Here is a 21,048-nt window from a genome sequence, read left to right on the forward strand (position 1 = left end):
AATCCCAGCACTTGGGAGGCAGAGGCAGGCAGATTTCTGAGTTCGAGGCCAGCCTGGTCTACAAAGTGAGTTCCAGGACAGCCAGGGCCACACAGAGAAACCCTGTCTCGAAAAACCAAAAAAAAAAAAAAAAAAAAAAAAAAAAAAAAAAAAAAGAGGGAGTAAGTATGCCACAGAAAGAGGAGAACAAATGGAGGGAAGACCTGAGCATGAGGAAGAATCAATGGTGATATTTAAAGTCTACATCTATAATTCTGCCAGTGTAAGAGTTGACTCTAATGATTCTTAATAAAGTGTACTACTTGGATTATTAGATACCCACTAAACATTAAGTTTGTGATTGTTTCTGTTTCACAAGAGTAGTTTCCTAGATGAACCCTTCGTGCCGTGGCAGGTATATGCATCCACATTGCTTCCCCTCCTCATCTGGCTGCTTCCTAAACGGAACACAGAACACAAAAGGTACGCAGATTTAACAATCTACATTAATTTGTTCAATATGTAGCCCATCCTAATAATTAAATTCAAACTAAGATATGTCCTGCTTCTGCTACACAAAAAGAATGCATTGGACAGGGTTTGATTATTTTGACTCCTGCTTCCTGTAGGCACTGGATTAGCTGTTGATAAGAACACTGTACAATTAACATGAAGTCGCTTAATGCAGGACAAGAATTCTTCATGCCATTTCGGAAGGATGCTTGACATATAGCCTACAAAATAATCTAGTTCATCATGTTCCAGGAAGGATCTTAAAAGTAATAAATTATCATATACAACAATAAGAAATCCACCTACTGGTCATACATAACATTGATTCTTTGGCTCTGATTTTCAATTTTTTATTTTGTAGAATTTTTAAGATATGTAAGAGTAAACAGAATACATCACGCTCTGCCAGCCCTCAACCCATGTGAGTTTGCAACACCACAATCCTAACTAGCCCCACTGTATTATCTTGACACCTATTCCCGACACCATCTTGTTTTAACTCATGGATATTTTATATCTCTAAAGGCTAAGCAGTCATACTTTCTAAAATAAAATCAAAGTACCCCGGGAAAAAAGAGAACACTTCCCTTCTTATTTAATGCTTAGTCTTCTATTCGTATGCTTACTTTCTTTTTATAATAATAAGTAGAACATTGTTAGTTCTTAATCAGGGACGGTTTTGACATGCCGGGAGAAATTTGGCAGTAGTAGAATTTTTCCTTACAGCAGACAGCTACTGGGTAGAAGCCAAGGACAGTAGTAAAGATGCATAGAAGTGCCTATATAATAAGGAACTGCTGGTTCCAAAATGTCAGTAGGTGCCACTGTTGATATGTACAGTTAAGGAAGAAGGAAGGAGAGGTGGTGGTGGATAGCAGTTATAATGGACAAGAACTTATAAAGGAGAGAGATACAAAATACTAAGACATTTTTCTAACAGCCACACTGACCATTAAAATTGGATTTATCATTGAACAGGCAATTTGAAAGTTGTCCCAGACAAATGCTTAATAGATCTGATGAAACCTGCTTTTCTTTTAAAATCATTTATCTTAGGCTTCCATTCTTACGCCACAGCACACATGTGAGGGCTAGAGGACAAATTCCCAGAGGCCACTCTCCTTCTGTTATGTGGGTTCTGATGCTGAACTCAGGATTGCCAAGCTTGGCTGCAGGTGCCCTTACATGCTGAGTCATACTGCTAGACCCTTTGTTTTCAGAGTTAAAGATCTGAGACTTAATCATGGAGTAGTTCTGTCAGATGGAAATAAAGCAGCCCAGACGGTGACAGCACTTACTTAGGCAGCAGACTCAAAGGAAGTTACCAAAACCAATGTTTGACAAATACAAATATATAACCCAGGACCTGAAGTATATGAACAATCTAGAAATATTTTGAATTGGTAAAGGGTAATAAATAGAAAATGGTTTTCTTTTGGGCAAGAGACATGCCGAATGCTAAACCTTGCTGACATATTTTAAGATGAAAACTGATATGAGTTAATTTAATTCAGACAGAGTTCTGCTCATTACACCCCCCAACCCCCCAACACACACACACAGGACCGCTGGCAGTACCAGGACCGCTGGCAGTAATTTACCGAGCAGGACAGTTGCTCCTGCAGATCAAAGCAGCATTATTTAAGTGTGTCCAGAGGGCAGGTTTTAGCTCTGTGTCTTCCTCTTTATGAGAAAAAAGAGGGAAAAAGGTTTTCTTCTTAAGAGACAAAACATATTTAACTAAATAGATCTTTTACTCAAGTCTGACACTACTCAAAACTCATATGGCTTCTTCTAACTTTTGGGGAAGAAGTCCCTTCAGGCCCCAAATTTTCTTTAATCTGAGGGGAATAGAGAACAAATGTGTGAAAAATAAAATAAACTGTGTCTCTTTATGTGAACAGCAACCTACTTTTCCTTCCATTAAACTTGACCATGAACCTAGGCTCTGGAGAGAACCTGGCTGAGGAGCGGTAGCAGTTGTGACAGGGCTGTGCCTTGCCTGCTTCAGCTCGTAGACCAGTAAAGCCCAACTCTGAGATCGCAGGCAATTTGTGTAGCAAGCCCCTCCTCTTCTGCAGCCCGTCTTCTCCATTGGTAAAATTCTTTTGCAGGGTCAAGTAGGGATCCCACCCCTTCTGTGTTTTCACTCCGAAGCCCTACACAACTTTACACCTGAATGAACGCCAAGCCTCTGGCTATATAAAGGGAACCTTGGGGAGGGATTCCACAGTCCATAGTGCAGAGAAGCAAGGGGGAAAGAATTAAGCAGCTCCCCAGCCCAGCAAATTCTCCACTCATCATGCTTCCTCCTGCCATTCATCTCTCTCTCATTCCCCTGCTCTGCATCCTGATGAGAAACTGTTTGGCTTTTAAAAATGATGCCACAGAAATCCTTTATTCACATGTGGTTAAACCTGTTCCAGCACACCCCAGCAGCAACAGCACCCTGAATCAAGCCAGGAATGGAGGCAGGCATTTCAGTAGCACTGGACTGGATCGAAACAGTAAGTGTGTTTTACTTGTACAGATTTTTTTTCCTTTTGGGGAGCATCAGCTCCCACTCCTGTAGAATGCTTTTGCTGTAAACTAACGTGAACCATCTATGCTTTTGCAAAACAATCTGGGAGCAATCTGGTGCATATGTAGGCTGGCGTTCTTTCCTGGGTAGTGATTTTAGAGTTAATACAAATTAAACCGGTGGCTTGATAATGCAAGCAGAGACAGGGTTTCTCCAGTGCCCACAGAAAAATGCATCGAGGTATTGAACTGCTGCTTTTTAAAAACTCTGCAAAAGGGAGATTTCTTTAAAGCGTGGTTCTGTGCAGTTTAACTTCATGGCGTCTTACACTTTGCTGAGTTCAGATCATGCAGGAATCTGGTGAAGTGTCTAAGGTGACTGACCGGAACTCTGTGTAGGGAATCCCAATGGATGAAAGGAAGCTTTCAGGAAATATGGAACTGCTCACACAGATGTCTAAAATATGTCTAGTTGGGAGAGGTGTAAAGACTTGATGTCCATTGTTAAACGGGTCTACACTACAAAACGTTGGAGCATCATGGTTTTCTAAATTGTTCTTTATTCAACAGGTCAAATTGAGGCAATTGTATGTTTCTGTGAAAGCCTGAGTATCTATTTGTAACAGGAGATTTTACATAATAGTATGCTAATGTTTGGCCCAGGGAGTATTTCTTTACCCTTTTCTGTTTGCTTAATTGACATACATGTCAAGTGACTACTAGTTAGAGGGGTTCAAATTTCTTCCTCTAACTTTTGCTCTATTCTCTTCCTTTAAAAGATTTCCTGTTAGTAACGAACGTGAAGAAAGGCAGAGAAACAGTGTACAGGAAACCTTACACAAATCTCTGCCCCTCCACCTTAAACTCCATCCAACTATGTATAAGAGTTTTGACCTTTGAAAAGTCATACCATTTATGACTGGTCATATCTCACTAAGAAAACCAAAGTGTTTTTGTTGCATGTAGTTGATTTCAGAGCATAGGAAGTGTCTGTCTGACCAGTACTGGGTTACTGAACAGTGTGGTGGGTATTCATTGTCAATGTGAGAAATGTCACCACAAAAATGCCCAACCTTATACATGAGGAACAAAAAGCCAGGAGAGTCAAAATTATTGCTGTTTCCAGGTACATTCCTAAGGCAGCTGTAGAAAGGTGAGCTGGAATCAAAAGCAGGCAAGCCTAGCACATTGTCCAGCCAAACCGTTAACCCTTTTATCCCCATCTCTAACTTTAGCTCCGTACGTACAGACATATGCAGGCATATGCTGCACACTTCCTTTAGGCTATGAGCCTTAAAGTAGATGTTCAGGGTACAGAATTGGAGCAAAACTTCTGACCCACTGTCCTCTTTGAGATAATTCTCAGGCATCAGAAGAACAATTTCAACAGGTTTTATTAGTTTTGGCTTAGACACTCCATCTGCCTATGTTGTTAAGCCTTTCCCTCTCTTTCTTGGTTAATAAGCCTTGATTTCTTTTCAAGTGTGTCATAAACAATTCTCGTTTAGATAACAAAGGATTTAGTTATCAAAGTAACAAGAAAGAAAGTTTGAAGTCTTGTGAGATGAATTTTATTTTAATTACACTAGGCACGTGACCAGAAACAGCCAATTAGAGAACATGCTTATCAAATCCAAATAACTAAAACACAAAGTTTTCCATGCCTGATATTCAGGAAATGAACACCGTGGTTCCTTGTACAGTTGTAAATCAGACATGTTAGGTATTTTTCTGCTGCAAAATTCATGGAAATGTAGCCAAGTTGTTATGGCAACCATACGTTCCTAATTTAGGGGCTTTTGTATTCTTTAAATATTGAATTGTGGTGGCATTTTGCATTTCAAACATGTTGCTGCTTATATTTTTAAAGCACAGCTTGTGAATTTATGTTTAGAATATAGTTATTAAGTTTGATATGCAAAATGTCATTGGCTCTACCCATATGCATGTGTGACTACGCAGCTGAATCCTATAATTGAAACAAAATATTACAGCATGCATATTCACTGTACACAATATTTAAATATGTTCCACATTTTCTCAAGAGATTTTTGAAAAACTTAATTAAAAACACTTGCAGTCATTAACCAATGTGATCCGTGAGAACGAGTACATTAAAGTGTATTCTTTGAAGAGTGAATATTTACAGGGGTGGAACCATTATTGGGAATGAGACTAAGAGAATGTGACTTTTCAATACTTTAATAAACAATCAGATATTGAAACACATGAAAAAGTTTCTTCCTTACTGTCTCCCCCCTCTTCTCCCCAAAGTTACAGCCTTTTTGTAGCCTTACCATTATAATGAAAGTGTCTTCCAAGCCTCCCGCAGACTTGCATTGTGAAAATAAAGTACATTGCAGTTTGGATATCATATTATACACATATTATAGATATAGTTACTGCAAATTACTTAAAACAAGAACAAAACCCAAACACCTTCAGTTGCTTTCTGTCCCTGATGCAGTTCTGTCCTGTTTCCTGCAGGTCGAGTTCAAGTGGGCTGCAGGGAACTGCGGTCCACCAAATACATTTCGGACGGCCAGTGCACCAGCATCAGCCCTCTGAAGGAGCTGGTGTGCGCGGGCGAGTGCTTGCCCCTGCCGGTGCTTCCCAACTGGATCGGAGGAGGCTATGGAACAAAGTACTGGAGCCGGAGGAGCTCTCAGGAGTGGCGGTGTGTCAACGACAAGACGCGCACCCAGAGGATCCAGCTGCAGTGTCAGGACGGCAGCACGCGCACCTACAAAATCACCGTGGTCACGGCGTGCAAGTGCAAGAGGTACACCCGTCAGCACAACGAGTCCAGCCACAACTTTGAAAGCGTGTCGCCCGCCAAGCCCGCCCAGCACCACAGAGAGCGGAAGAGAGCCAGTAAATCCAGCAAGCACAGTCTGAGCTAGACCTGGACTGACTAGAAAGCATCTGCTACCCAGATTTGATTGCTTGGAAGACTCTCTCTCCAGCCTGCCATTGCTCTTTCCTCACTTGAAAGTATATGCTTTCTGCTTTGATCAAGCCCAGCAGGCTGTCCTTCTCTGGGACTAGCTTTTCCTTTGCAAGTGTCTCAAGATGTAATGAGTAGTTTGCAGTGAAAACCAGGCATCCTGTAGTTTCCATCCCCTCCCCCATCCCAGGCATTTCTTTAAAAAAAACACCTGATGGCTGCATTCTGTTACAGTTTAAAAAAAAAACGCTCCTTTCCCTAGCCCACCCATAACCCCTTCCCAAACTAAATCCCTCCGAACCAGAGAAGTTCGTGGAAAAAATGTATCTTCACAGAACATTTCAGAAAGGGGCTTTTCCAGTCGTTTTTATGGGAATAGTTTGACAGCCAGGGGTTAGCTTTGAAAGAGAGGCAAACCTTGTGACATTTCACTTCAAAAAATAAGCCCGGTGGCATTTTTCCAGTCTCAGTGTGAAATTATCCCCCAACTGTTGACCTCTCTGGGAGTGGAATGCCAGCAATTCATGGCAGCAGCTAATAGGTAAAGCCGGTTATTTATTTGTCAATGTTATTTAATGAGCTCTCGCATGTGATTTTTTTTCAAAATGTTAATTTTTTTATGTTTTGAAGCTTTTTCATGTACCTAAATATTTCCCAATATGATTTGTGGTTGGTCTAGAAATATGAAAATATCTGTTGTAGATATGTAAAATAAATATTTTACTCTCCGTATATATTGCACGGTTCATCATCCACTTTGTCATTAGCGTGGTTCTCTGTAAAGCTGAAGTATGTAATACTGTATTATTTAGTCCATGAAATCAGATGGCAGCTTGATCTCCAAGGCCATTGATTTCCTTTAATAAACATAAACACTGCTCAACGCTGTTGTCCTTGCCTCTAACATGTATAAAAAGGTACATGCTTGCAGACATTGTAAAATAAAGTTATACGCTGTAATCGCTGCTTTCTGTTGTTGCTGGGGATCGAACTTATTAGGTCCCAGTAAGTGCTAAGCCTGGATTCTAGTCCTGAGCTAAGTCCCAGACCCAGAAAATGGCCTCCCACAGCCCCTCCAGTCACATTCAAGTTTTCCTAAGATGATTTGCATGAAGAGGTGGGACGGGAAGAGAATAGGCACGGGGCACTACATCTGTAGAAATTGAGGTAGACTGGAAGGATGGGTGGTCCAAGGGTGAATTGTAAGAAGCACATCCATTTCTGAGGTCTGGGTGGGAGGGGCTCTTGAAAGGCTTCCATCAGAGTTACCTCAGAAGTTCCGAGGGTGGGGTGGGGTGGAACGCAGTTTTTAAGGCAACTCCATAGCGTGCAGCTAAGTTAGACAGGAAAGGAACAGCGATGCAGAGAGGATCTTACCTTAGGGAACTTTGAACACTCTTACATGATCCCAAATCCCAAAAAGGAAAGTTCCCAGCTCATTGTCTAGTTTTCTCAGTTTGACGCCCTGTTAGACGAAGCAAAACAACAGCTGGGCCAGCTCACCTGGTTAGGTGACTGATGACTGATCCTGGCTCTGCAAGAGAACAGCCAGAGGCTGACTTTCCCTTAGCTGATGTGCAAGGAGGGCTAAGGAGTCCTCCTGCGAGCTGAGTCATTCCTGTTTGGTAGTCACAAGTCTGAGCATCACACGTATATAGAATGCTGTCAGAGGGGAAAGAGCTCCAGGTTACAAAGTAATATCAATTGTTGCACAAGTGATAAGCAAATGCTATTTTACAACTGATTTATCCTCCATTCTTAAACTGTTTTACAATATACCATATCAATGCATGGGACATTCACAATTATATCACTATACCAAATTATGGGATTTCATACCCCGGTTTTATTTGCTTGATCACAGAAACTTGTCCTGACAGTGGTTTCAAACCCAAGTAGACTGTCTTTCACTATCCAAACGCCTAGTGAACATCTCAGTGAAGAAAAACAAGGACAAATTCTGATTAAGCAGGGTCCAGGGTGTGCAATAATGTAAGCCCACAAACAAGACTTCCAACAGTCTCCACTGAACCAATGACTGCACCTAATTTTCATGCTCACATTCAATTTGCCAGTCCATATCCGGCCGTGTTATTCTGACGATGAGCTCACTGTGAGGTATTTAATGCTAAATGAAAAGGAAATGTTGGCAGTCAGTTGGAAGGGTCTGTGGTACAATCTCTTTCAGTGAAGCAAAAATTAAAAATCAGCAGAGAGAACAGATTTTAGTTATTAACTTTTTTTTTAAAAAAGTGCTGTGTTTTATTAAACAATTTTAATTGTCAAAAAAATTATTAAACAATTTTAATTGTCAAAAAAAGTGCTGTGTGTGAATTGCTGTTTATACTTTGGGTATTTTTTTTTTAAACAGTTAACTCAGGTTCCAATTTGATAAGCCATACACAACTTTATTATCACCTTAGTAACTATCCTTTCAAAAGGACAGACTATGGTCATTTTAGCACATAATGCTAAATTTACTGGTTTACTCTCAAAATGTCTACCCACAAAAAACATTGACTCAGTGAATTTATTTTGGTTACTATGGGTAAAGGGACATTTAAAGTAATTTGGTAGATATGTAGGTGGATATATTGATATATACAGCTATATTGAACAGTTATGCATATGTGTATATCAGTTGGGAGAGGGAAGAGTAATTATTGTGACATATGCAAATGGATAACATGAATAGCCTGCACTTAAAACAGGCATGGATATGAAGCCTTTAAAGAGTCTATTTGCAGGGCTAGCAACAATGGTGCCCATTACCAAGACTGACAAGTGTCAATCCCCAGGGCCTACATAGTAGGTAGGAGGTGAGAACTCACTCCCACACTAGTCCTGTGACTTCTACATAGGTGTGTCTGCATACTCCCACACACTTTAAATAATAAATAAATGAATAAATTTAAATCTATTTGTAAATAGCTAATATTTTAGTTGCTAGTCACTACTATTATTTGCTAACTATACTAATTGTCACTAACCGGTGTGCGCTGGAAGTGGAAGTAAGAGGACCAGAAGTTCAAGACTACATAGGAAGATCAATGCCTAACTCGAAACAACAATAAACAACAAAAGATAATGATTGGAACGCATTGTTAACCTTTTATATTTTACTTCATGTTTTTGTAATCCACCAAGTTTGATGTATAAGCATATTTTACTTAAAAGGCAATATCTCTGATGGCGATGTAGCTGAGCTAGTAGAGTGCTAGTGTAACATACACAAAGCCCTGGGTTCAGTTGCTAACACTACAGAAACACTGGGCATGGAGATGCATGCCTGTAATCTCTGTTTAGATGATAAAGGCAAGATGCTAGATTCAAGGTCTTCCTTGGCTACTTAGTGAGTCTGGGGTCAACCTGGGCAACATGAGACCCTATCTCCTAATAAAAACAAAAAGCAAGCAAGCAAACAAACAAAAAAACCAAACAAACAATCAACCATCCAAACAACCAAAATAAATGTTAGTCCATTCCATTCCTTTCCTTTCTTAAATGGGTAAAATGTAACAATATTTTTATTATGTAATATCAAATGACATTTTTATTGGACACTAATGTTTGCAAGAGCTTGTAAGTAAAGAAAATAATTCTATGTCAAAAGTTAGTGTTTAGTAGATTCCTTTTTATATGTTTGATTTTGTTTTTACTATAATTAGGAATCTCTACATCTTAAAATATGCCTTATTTTATTTGAAATTAGCTTACCATCTGGATTATATTTAAGTTTCAATAGTACTTGTCAATCTTAAAATAAAAAATTTAAGCCAGTTGATAGTGGCACATGACTGCAACCCCAGCACTCAGGAGACAGAGGCAGGCAAATATCTGAGTTCAAGGCAAACCTGATCTACAGAGTGAGTCCCAGGACAGCCGTGGCTGCACAGAGAAACCCTGTCTCTAAAACCAAATCGAAGGAGTTACAGAGACAAAGTTTGGAGCTGAGACAAAAGGATGGACCATCTAGAGACTGCCATATCCAGGGATCCATCCCATAATCAGCCTCCAAACGCTGACACCATTGCATACACTAGCAAGATTGTGCTGATAGGACCCAGGTATAGCTGTCTCTAGTGAGACTACGCCGGAGCCTAGCAAACACATAAGTGGATGCTCACAGTCAGAGCTATTGGATGGATCACAGGGCCCCCAATGGAGAAGCTAGAGAAAGTACCCAAGGAGCTAAAGGGATCTGCAACCCTATAGGTGGAACATTATGAACTAACCAGCACCCCGGAGCTCTTGACTCTAGCTGCATATGTATCAAAAGATGGCCTAGTCGGCCATTACTGGAAAGAGAGGCCCATTGGACTTGCAAACTTTATATGCCCCAGTACAGGGGAACGCCAGGGCGAAAAAGTGGGAGTGGGTGGGTAGGAGGGTGGGGGGGAGGGTATGGGGGACTTCTGGGATAACATTGGAAATGTAAATGAGGAGAATACCTAATTAAAAAAAAAACCAAATCGAACCCCCCAAACAAAAACAAAACAAAAAAACACAAAACCCCCAAAAAACAAAACAACAGCAGCAGCAGCAACAACAACAAAACCAAAAACAATAGCAACAATAATAATTCATTCCATACCTGAGCTAAGCACTTCTGGGCTTTCATCGTAAGACAGTCTTACTAAGAAATGGGAATCATAGCTGGGCGTGGTGGCGCAAGCCTTTAATCCCAGCACTCGGGAGGCAGAGGCAGGCGAATTTCTGAGTTCCAGGCCAGCCTGGGCTACAGAGTGAGTTCCAGGACAGCCACGACTACACAGAGAAACCCTGTCTCGACAAACAAACAAACAAACAAACAAACAAAAAGAAATGGGAATCATGTAGGTGGTCACCAATAGATTCTTGAACAAATCAGAAATCTGAATTCAGTCACAGAAATAAAAACTGGGCCTGTGAGATGACTAGGTACAGGAAAAGGTGCTTAGCACCAAGTCTGACAGCTTGAGTCAAGTCTCTAAAACCCAGAAGGTGGAAGGAAGGAACTAACCCTGCAAACTGTCTTCTGCATGTGTGATATAATATGCAGGTATGCACATACACACACAGATGCACACACACACACACACACACGTACACTTTTAATGTATTGGTTTGAACTGGAGATTAACACATTAAGTGAAATAAGTCAGATGCAGACAAATACGTTATGTGTTCTTTCATAATTGAGATATAGATTTAAAATAAAAGACAAGTAGAAGGGAGAAGGAGGTGCATGGGGAAGGGACAGGAGAGGGTGGTGACGGTGCAATTATTGGGCTTGATTGTTAATTTGAAGGTTCTAGAATGCCCATGGAAACAAATCTCTGGCACTTCTCTGAGAGATTATCTGGACTGTCTTAACTGGGATGGGAAGACGCACCTTAGATCTGGCTGTACCACTTCATGGGCTGAGGTCCTGAACTGAACGGAGAGGAGAGTTTGAGTGGAACACAATCTTTCATCTCTCTCTCTGCTTCCTGACTATGGACTTCATGTAGCCAGCTACCTCCTGCTGTCAATCATACATTCTCTGCCTTGAAGGACTGTACTCCCTGGAACTGTAAGCCCACATTAAACTATGTTATTTTAGGTTCAGTCAACTTGACACAAGCTGGTCACATGGGTGGGGGAAAAGGTGATATTGGTTCAGTCTGTGGGCAAGTCTGTGAGGCTTATTTTTGATTAATGATTGATATGGGAAGGCCCAGCTCACTGTGGGTGGAGTTCTTTTGGTTTTCCCCAGCATGGCCTCTGATCAGGTCATGTAAGCCAAGTCACCCTTTCCTCCCAGTGCTCTTTTCCTTATGGTGTTTATCACACAAATAGAATGCAAACCAGGATAAAACCCTTCCTTAAAAAGGAGAAATTTTATCTTTATCTGTGTGTATGTGACTGCATGCAAGTATGTCCACATGTATGTAGGTACACAGAAGAAGCTGACAGACCCCTTGGAGCTGGTTATAAACTATTGCAACCTACCTGACTTGGATGCTGATAATTGGACTAATTTATGTTGTAAGAATATAAAGCACTCTTAACCTCTGAGCCACCAGGCCAGCCTACCTTCCTTTTATTTTCATTCTTTGTGTATATGCATGTACATTCATACGTCCAGCACACATGAAGGTCAGAGGGTAGCCTCAGGTGCCACTAGTCTGAGACAGGGTCTCTTGTTTGCCACTATATACACTAAGCTGGCTGGCCTGCCAGCTGCCAGGGAATCTTCTTTCTCCACCTCCCATAGGAGCACCGAGGTTACACACACATTCTCCTGCCTTCCGTCTTCTCCTCAAAATAGGGTACAGGGCTGAACAAAGAATTCCCAACTGAGGAATACTGAATGGCTGAGAAGCACCTGAAAAAATGTTCAACATCCTTAATCATTAGGGAAATGCAAATCAAAAACAACCTTGAGATTCCACCTCACACCAGTCAGAATGGCTAAGATCAAAAATTCAGGTGACAGCAGATGCTGGCGAGGATGTGGAGAAAAAGGAACACTCCTCAATTGCTGGTGGGATTGCAAGCTTGTACAACCACTCTGGAAGTCAGTCTGGAGGTTCCTCAGAAAATTGGACATAATACTACCGGAAGATCCAGCAATATCTCTCCTGGGCATATACCCAGAAGAAGTTCCAACTGGTAATAAGAACACATGCTCCACTATTTTCATAGCAGTCTTATTTATAATAGCCAGAAGCTGGAAAGAACCCAGATGTCCCTCAACAGAAAAATGGATACAGAAAATGTGGTACATTTATACAATGGAGTACTACTCAGCTATTAAAAACAATGAATATATGAAATTCTTGGACAGATGGATGTATCTGGAGGATATCATCCTGAGTGAGGTAACCCAATCACAAAAGAAGTCACTTGATATACACTCACTGATAAGTGAATATTAGCCCAGAAAGCTAGAACACCCAAGATACAATTTGCAAAACACAAGAAAATCAAGAAGAGGGAAGACCAATGGGTAGATACTTCATTCCTCCTTAGAATAGGGAACAAAATAACCATGGAAGGAGTTACAGAGACAAAGTTTGGAGCTAAGACTAAAGCTCAATTCCTAGCAGTTGCTCAGCAAAGATTTTATCCATGGGGCCATGTTCTCAGCACACATTCTTCTTTGAGTTGCTTTGTCATGTATTGTATAACAGCAATAAAGCAAGAACTTAAGACAAGGGAATGTTGTACGCCCGATTCAAATATCATGGCAAGTCCCATCATTTTCTACAAAAATAAATACATAATTTTGAAAAGCATGTCTGTTTCTTGGTGGAATCCTGATAGAAGACCAGAAGTTTAATGAGAAGATGATTCACTGGGCTGGAAAGCAGGCTCAGCCATTAACGGCTAGGCTCACAACCAAAAATATAAGAGAAGATGACTCAGTGCTAGAGGAGACCATCCTCCTTTTTTGAATATAATTCCTTCCCTCAAGAACAGATATGGATGCCCGCAGCATGTTTCCACTGGAATTTATCTTGAATTCATGTGGTCCATTTCTGAGCTAGGCAGATTTTTGGCAAGTAGAAATCTTTGTTACATCTTCGAAGAAAGGCTGCTACAGTAGACAGTCTAGTACGCATTCCCATTTTTGGTGTCCTTTTGGTGTGTGAATAATTCCCACAATGCATTTGGTATTTTCACCTGGATATTTTACAACTTGTCTTGAAAGGCTGTATCATAAGTTTTGTGGCAAAAATGCTCATAGAGAGATGGTTCAGTTTCCAGGATCAAATATTTAGTCACAGGAATTAGTACCAAGCTGACTGCATACTCATCTCTAGAGAGAATCTAACCGAGTAGTATTGTAGCACCAGGTATAGCTGACTTGCTGAATTATTTTCTATTAACAATCGAGTCAAACACTTGAAGAATTTCTATAAAGAAATGAGGTATTTTCTTTAATGTTAGTAACTGGAAATCAGAACTTGTCTTATATTACTGATTTTATTTTCAGCCATAGAAATAAGGACAGGATGTTTAAACTGAATGACATCATCAGAGGCTCACATATTTTGTCCCTAGCTTAAGGCCATCAAAATTACTAATTGTTTGATGTGGCTTAAAGATAAGCTACCATTGAAGTTCAGCCATACTTTCACTTTCATTTTTAAAAAAAATTTGTGCATGTGTGGTGCATGTATGTGTACATGCACATGCATGCATTTGCAAATATCTCTCTCTCTCTCTCTCTCTCTCTCTCTCTCTCTCTCTCTCTCTCTCTCTCTCTGTGTGTGTGTGTGTGTGTGTACAGGCCAGGATTGGATGTCAACTATCTGTCACTCTCTTCCTTGAGACAGGGTTTCTCACAGACTGGAAGCTCATTGATTGGCTAGGTGGAGAGAGAGTGTGTTTACATTGCACATCCACTGTTACACCTGCATAACTCAGAAAAGCTGGCATTGGGTGGTTGTCCATTCGCCACTGATGGAGACCCACCAGCAGTAGCCCAGAAACTCAGTGTATTTATTTTGTACATCTGAATGGAGTTGGTAGGTTTATTGTACACAGCAGAACAAGGAAACAGATTTAAGTAGTTTTGGTGTGTGGTGTCTGTAGAGTTTGAGATTGCAGCCACCTGAGAAGGAAGCTGCAGTTGATATTGTCTACACATACTGTCAACAGGCATACCAGGACCAAGGGAATACTTTGCTAGTTCTGTGGGTCAGAGACACTGGAGTCTTTGACACAGCCTTACTCAGGTCAACAACTCCCGTGTACTCAGGACTTCACTTACAATTTATGCATTCTCTCAGGCCTTTCTCTTCTTCCCTTAGCCCACATTACCCTCATCTCTGCTTGCTGACTTGCCTCTGTCCCACAAATAGCTGCCCCTCTGCTTTTATATTTAGACTCTTCAAGTGAGAGAACCGTTCATATTTTTCTTTCTGAGTCTCACTTCCTTTTCTTAACAGAATGATCTCTGGTTCCACCTGTTTTCCTGCATGATTGTAATTTTGGTCCTTTTTAGAACCAAATAGAACTTTATTAAGTGTGTGTGTCACACTTTCTTCATCAACTTATCTGGTGGTGGGTATCTAGGCAAAGACCGAAGCAAAGAACATGTGTCCAATTCCTTTGGCTATATGTCAAGGAGTGTTTTACCTGGACCATATGGAAGTCTTCTTATTAGGTCATTTCGGAGCCATCACACTGACTGCACTGGCAGATACTATTCCTGTTGGTATGTAAGTGTTTCCTCGCCAGCATTTCTATCCTTTTTTATTTAGACATTCCAGTGGGGTGAGATAGATTATCTAAGTTTGCATGTTCCTTGAACTCGTTATGTTTTTAATAGAAATAAATTCTTCATTTGAAACTTTTTTTCATAATGTATACAAACTTTAACATTTAAAAAAATTTTATAGTCTGGATAAATATGCTACAAAAGGATCAGTGAGCACTTTCATTTACAAAGTGGTTAGTTTAAATTTGGCATTTAGAGACAGCCTAAAAACACTGTGTACAGCCATAAGGTAATCAGAACTTTTTAATAGTTCTCTACACTATGCAATTGACACTCCATTTTATTTAAAACAGATGACAGTCTTACTGTGTGCATTTCCTAATTGTTTACCTCATTTCCTCTCTTACTTTTCATCCTTAATGATAATTTTTCATAATTATCATTCATAAATGATAATTTTTGCCTTAAAGATATTTTATTTGTATTATTATATTTAGGTAACTCTGAGTATGTCCATGTGTACATGGGTAACAATGGACTCCAGATGATATGAGACCACTCAAAGCTGGAGTTATAGGCAGTAGTGAACTTCATCATGTCAGAGCAGGGAACTGGACTCTGGTCTTCCACAAGAGCAGCTTGTGCTCTTAGCAGCGGAGCCATCTCTTTAACCCTAAAGTTTTGCCTTTTGAAAAAGAGATGTCTCAGTCTCAAAGAGTTAAAAGAAACTTTCTTGTTTTTGCTTTCTTTATTACAATTCCAACCCCAAACCTGCTAAGGTTTGCACCAAATATCTAACGAAGGGTTTTTATTCTACTTCTGACAATATTTTCCCCGAGTTATTAAGTTGGTCTTCTTCTTATTGCAGTAAGTATCTCATATTTAATTTGTGATTGTTTGGTGATTCAAAAAGTAAAAACATTTTCAACTCAGCCGATTTGTGTTGGATAAAATGCACTCCTGTCCTGGAGCACAGCCTATCTGGCACCTGTGTTCCTAAGTCAGAAGCTTGCCTCACTGTGCTTCTGAGTGTGCCTAGAGTCAGAACACTGAATTCTGAAGTAGCACAGGTAGGTGGTCTGTCTGCTGCAGCGTCTGCACTCTCCACATCTCCTTTTATGTGCTTCTTGCAGTCAGAGGTATGTGCTAATCAATCACAGTTGCTAGGCTTCCACTATTTAAGAAGTTATCCACATACTATAAAGTAGACATGTTTCCCGGAAGCCATTTCTTGAGTGGCTTATCTCCATGCCTTTTTACCTATCAGCATTTTGTTCCTGTTAGGTGATGCTGATAGCACAATTGCAGTGGGTCTCAGAATGTGTGGACTTTGACCTAAAAATCTGTTGTGTTGCTAATGGGTTGAGTGAACTCATAACCGTAGCTTCAGTTTCCTGTGGCTCTGTTACATGACCGGTATGGTAAGGTGACTGAACTGCACAGTATCTAAAATGTCTTGAGGCTCTCAAACCTTCTCTTATCTTTCCAACTGTCATGACAGACACAAACATGGTTTCATTTATACTACTCGAAAATTCTGATTATGCTTCTAGTTCACTCAGTCATATAATTTCAGAGTAAGATTTTGGTCAAAGTCTTTATGAAAGTTGGCATGTTCCCTCATGTTTACTGTTTCTGGAAGTTAGGCAACATATGTTGAAAGTAGAGAGTCAGCCTTAGCGGACCAAGACATGAGCATCTTTCAGGCATTTTCTACTTTGTACAAACACCAGGATCATATTAAGGGCCAAGGAAAAATGGAAGAGTTTTGGAACAAAACACATTAGAATTTTCTTTCTTATTACATGATCTATTACCTATGTGATTCTAGAGAAAATGATAAGACAATGGGAGTATAGCTTGTAAGGTTTCATTGTAAAATAATGTTCTGATTTTATTGAAAGGTTTTCTTTGAAAAATGCTAAGCGTATTTATTGTGACAGCAACAGAATAGAGATCATTCTAGCAGAAAAAGTTGTGCTTCTTTAAAGTCATTCGCTAACCAGCTCCTTCATCTACCAGTTGCTGAGAGCATAGTCTGTGCCTATCAGGTTCTAAGAATACAGCAGTGTCCAAATGGTAGCCCAATTGGAACAAAAGAACCAAAAGCCCAAAAGAACATGTGCTCTACTGCCAAGTGCTAAGCTAAGTACACCTCATCCTGTTTGTGAACAAGGCTTGCAGGGCAGCATTGCTATCATGCATTCATTCCTGAGTTGAACTATTTGGACAAAACAGCAGAAAGAATATACTTCAGAAGACAACATTGACATTGCTACAAACATTTGAGTTAAAGTCTTGCAAGTAAGAAGAGTATAGTGGAAAAAACTTATCTGTTTTGGATTATGAAGTCTGCCAAGTATAGCTGAAACCTCTATTTTTAGGACATATAATCTTAGAAAATATTTTCAAAAGCATCTATCTTCATATATAAAAGTACTAGATTAAAAACATTTAATTTTTGCGTGCATGTGTGAGTGTGTGTGTGGTATATGAATGTGTATGCATATGGGGATGAGTAGATTTGTGTACTTGTGTGCATGTTTGTAGAAACAAGATGCTAACACAATATGCCATTTTCTTTTTCTTTTTCTTTTCTTTTCTTTTTTTTTTTAAGACATCATCATTTTATCTTTTATTGTCTTCTCTTTCTCCAGCCACTTAAAATTCTTTTTATTTCTTCAACAGGAACTGTTTCCTGTTGACTTATTTCCTTAAAATATGCTAAAGTTAGTCTTAGTTCATTGACTTAATTTTACTAACATATAGTTGTTCTGATTAATTATACCTTCGGTGACATTGGAACCACAGGGGGAATTAGAAGGAACATTACAGAATGATCTTTCATATCTCTACGAAGTGTAATCAGTTTTTGCCAGGTTTATAAATGCCTGTGGTCACTTTAAATCACAAATAATATAAAGTACCTTGGCATATGCCATTTTCTAACTCCACTTTTTTTCTAGGTATTTTGTTTTTTGTTTTTTAATAATCTGGATGGTGATGTTTTGACTAGTTTGGTTACCTAACAAATCCCCAGGATCTGCCTGTCTTCAGCCCCAGCTAACTGCAATGACCCATGTTTTACATAGGTGTAAAGCCAATGGTCATTGTCAAGTGTCTTCCTCTTTTGAGTTAGGGTCTCTAATTAAACCTGGAGCTTGCTGGTTTGGCTAGGTTTGATAGCCAGCAAGCCCCGGTGATCTCCCTGTCTCCACCTCTGGAGTGCTACAATAGAGGCAGGTGCTCCTTTGCCTAGCAGTATGTGTTGATATGCTAGGGGATCTAGCTCAGGCTCTCATGTTAGAACAGCAAGATCTTTCCTGGCTAAGCCTATCCCAGATTTCTACTTTTATACACATTCAGTTGCTTTTTGAGGTCTTTCCTCTTCTATCCTTTGTAATAAATCTGAAGGTTCCCATTTATTAGTTGAAATCATTTTGTTTTTGAACAAGAAGGATTTTCTTTAAAACATTTTTAATTAAATCTTTGTGAGTTTCACATGAGGCATTCCAGTCCACCTCATCTCCCTGTTCCTTCATATCTGTCCTTTGTCCTTGTAACTTTTGTCCCCCAAATAACACACACACACAGAACCACACACACACACACACACACACACACACACACACAGAAATGAGAGAGGGGGGAGGGGAGAGAGAGAGGAAGGAGAGAGAGACAGAGAGGAGAGAGAGGGAGAGACAGAGAGGAGAGAGAGAGAGAGACAGAGAGACAGAGACAGAGAGAAAGAAGAGAGAGAGAGAGAGAGAGAGAGAGAGAGAGAGAGAGGAAAGAGAGAGAGAGAGAGGAAGGAAGGAAGGAGAGAGAGAGAGCGCTCATAGGAAACATCTCATTTTGGAAGCTGTATTATGTCACAGTGTGCCCCACATCTTTACTTGCAAATGTTCATTGACATAAGTCATTGGTCTGGTTCTAGAGCTCTGGCTTCTGTGACAACATCAATATTGTAACCTCACTGGGATTCCTAATTATCCTATTATTGCACTGTGTCAGGACACCCTGCAACTTTGGAGTAGCAGGACTGGCCCTTTCATGAATACCAACTATTTGTAGATCATATAGATTTTGGGGTAGACCAACTCAGAGGCCTCCTAAATCCAGGCCTAGGTTTCAGCTGAGCTGGTTAGCCTGACAGCTCCCCCTTAACAGAAACAACAGGGTGAGATTTCCAGGACTGGTCCAGCTAGGTCACCCAATGCTGCCATCAGCAGGAGGCAGGGTCCACTCTCTTGCTCTCATGCTCTCAGGGCTGGCTAACTAACACCTATGCCTCCTGACCCAGCTCCACTGTGCTGTTCAGTCTTGCTCAGGGACTACTCGCCCAGTCCTACAGCCTGTAAGGGGCTAGGCCAGCTCTCTGGCTCACACTGTCCGGGCTGGGTTACCTGTGCCTTCACTATCAAAGACAGCTCTATTGTGCAGCCAGACTATGTGTAGGGTCCACCCTCCCGAGTGCTGCAGCCATTGAAGAACAAGGCCAGTGCTCACATTTTCATGACCCAGGGTCAGGTCTCACTGTGCCACAAGGTGGTGGTGAAAAGGGCAGGAACATCACCCCTGTACCCATGCCTGGTGGTGGGTCCAGCTCTCCACCATTTTTGCCCTGGGGATGGCTCACCTACACTCTTCCTGCATCATGTGGCCTAGTGTGGCAGAGGAAAGGTTTCTCTCTGTCTTCCTCCTTCCACCCAGAGTTGCCTGGATTTAATTTGATTTCTATATGTTCGAGGAGAAAAACAGCTTTGGCCATTAAGATAAGCATCAATCTAGGATGAACAAAGGACTGCCATCTGCTCTGTCTCTGACTGATATAAGAACACCACCACCATTACGGTGTCTCTTTGCCCATTGCTGGGGAGTGGGTGATAACATGAGTTTTAAGACAATACTAATATCCAATATATATAAAGAACTCAAGAAGGTGGACTCCAGAAAATCTAATAACCCCATTAAAAATGGGGCTCAGAGCTAAACAAAGAATTCTCACCTGAATATCGAATGGCTGAGAAGCACCTGAAAAAATGTTCAACATCCTTAATCATCAGGGAAATGCAAATCAAAACAGCCCCGAGATTCCACCTCACACCAGTCAGAATGGCTAAGATAAAAAATTCAGGTGACAGCAGATGCTGGCGAGGATGTGGAGAAAGAGAAACACTCCTCCTATTTTGGGGGAATTGCAAGCTTGTACAACCACTCTGGAAATCAGTCTGGCGGTTCCTCAGAAAATTGGACATAATACTACCAGAGGATCCCTCAATACCTCTCCTGGGCATATATCCAGAAGATGTTCCAACCGGTAAGAAGGACACATGCTCCACTATTTTCATAGCAGTCTTATTTATAATAGCCAGAAGCTGGAAAGAACCCAGATGCCCCTCAACAGAGGAATGGATACAAAAAATGTGGTCCATTTACACAATGGAGTACTACTCAGCTATTAAAAAGAATGAATTTATGAAATTCCTAGGCAAATGGATGGACCTGGAGGGCATCATCCTGAGTGAGGGAACCCAATCACAAAGGAACTCACACAATATGTACTCACTGATAAGTGGATATTAGCCCAAAAACTTAGGATACCCACGATATAAGGTACAATTTGCTAAACACACGAAACTCAAGAAGAACGAAGACTAAAGTGTGGACACTTTGCCCCTTCTTAGAATTGGGAACAAAACACCCATGGAAGGAGTTACAGAGACAAAGTTTGGAGCTGTGACAAAAGGATGGACCATCTAGAGACTGCCATATCCAGGGATCCATCCCATAATCAGCTTCCAATCGCTGACACCATTGCATACACTAGTTGTCTCTTGTGAGACTAGGCCTGGGCCTAGCAAACACATAAGTGTATGCTCACATTCAGCTATTG

At 40.6% G+C, this 21,048-nt stretch overlaps 1 protein-coding gene and 1 non-coding gene across 2 annotated transcripts; one reads left to right on the plus strand and one right to left on the minus strand.

Annotated features, from left to right (window-relative positions):
- Positions 1-2,705: 2,705 nt before the first annotated feature.
- On the plus strand, positions 2,706-6,911 carry Sostdc1 (sclerostin domain containing 1). Its single transcript, XM_021179557.2, has 2 exons — positions 2,706-2,999; positions 5,500-6,911. Exons 1-2 carry the CDS (start codon positions 2,795-2,797, stop codon positions 5,913-5,915), a joined length of 621 nt encoding a protein of 206 aa, XP_021035216.1. The 5' UTR covers positions 2,706-2,794; the 3' UTR covers positions 5,916-6,911.
- A 12,978-nt stretch (positions 6,912-19,889) lies between these two features.
- Positions 19,890-20,032, minus strand: LOC115032847 (small nucleolar RNA SNORA48). The gene has a single exon (XR_003838507.1). It is a non-coding gene; the product is annotated as a small nucleolar RNA SNORA48 (small nucleolar RNA).
- Between the last annotated feature and the right edge of the window lie 1,016 nt (positions 20,033-21,048).

The sequence above is a fragment of the Mus caroli genome, unplaced genomic scaffold (genome assembly GCF_978045245.1).
Source record: "Mus caroli unplaced genomic scaffold, Mus_caroli_1 scaffold_14, whole genome shotgun sequence".
NCBI classification, from domain to species: domain Eukaryota; kingdom Metazoa; phylum Chordata; class Mammalia; order Rodentia; family Muridae; genus Mus; species Mus caroli.

Excerpts from the sequence above, each read along its gene's own strand:
- Sostdc1 (XM_021179557.2), top strand. The coding sequence starts at position 2,795 with ATGCTTCCTCCTGCCATTCATCTCTCTCTCATTCCCCTGCTCTGCATC. Across the intron at positions 3,000-5,499 it reads CACTGGACTGGATCGAAACA|GTCGAGTTCAAGTGGGCTGC; the intron begins GTAAGTGTGTTT and ends TGTTTCCTGCAG.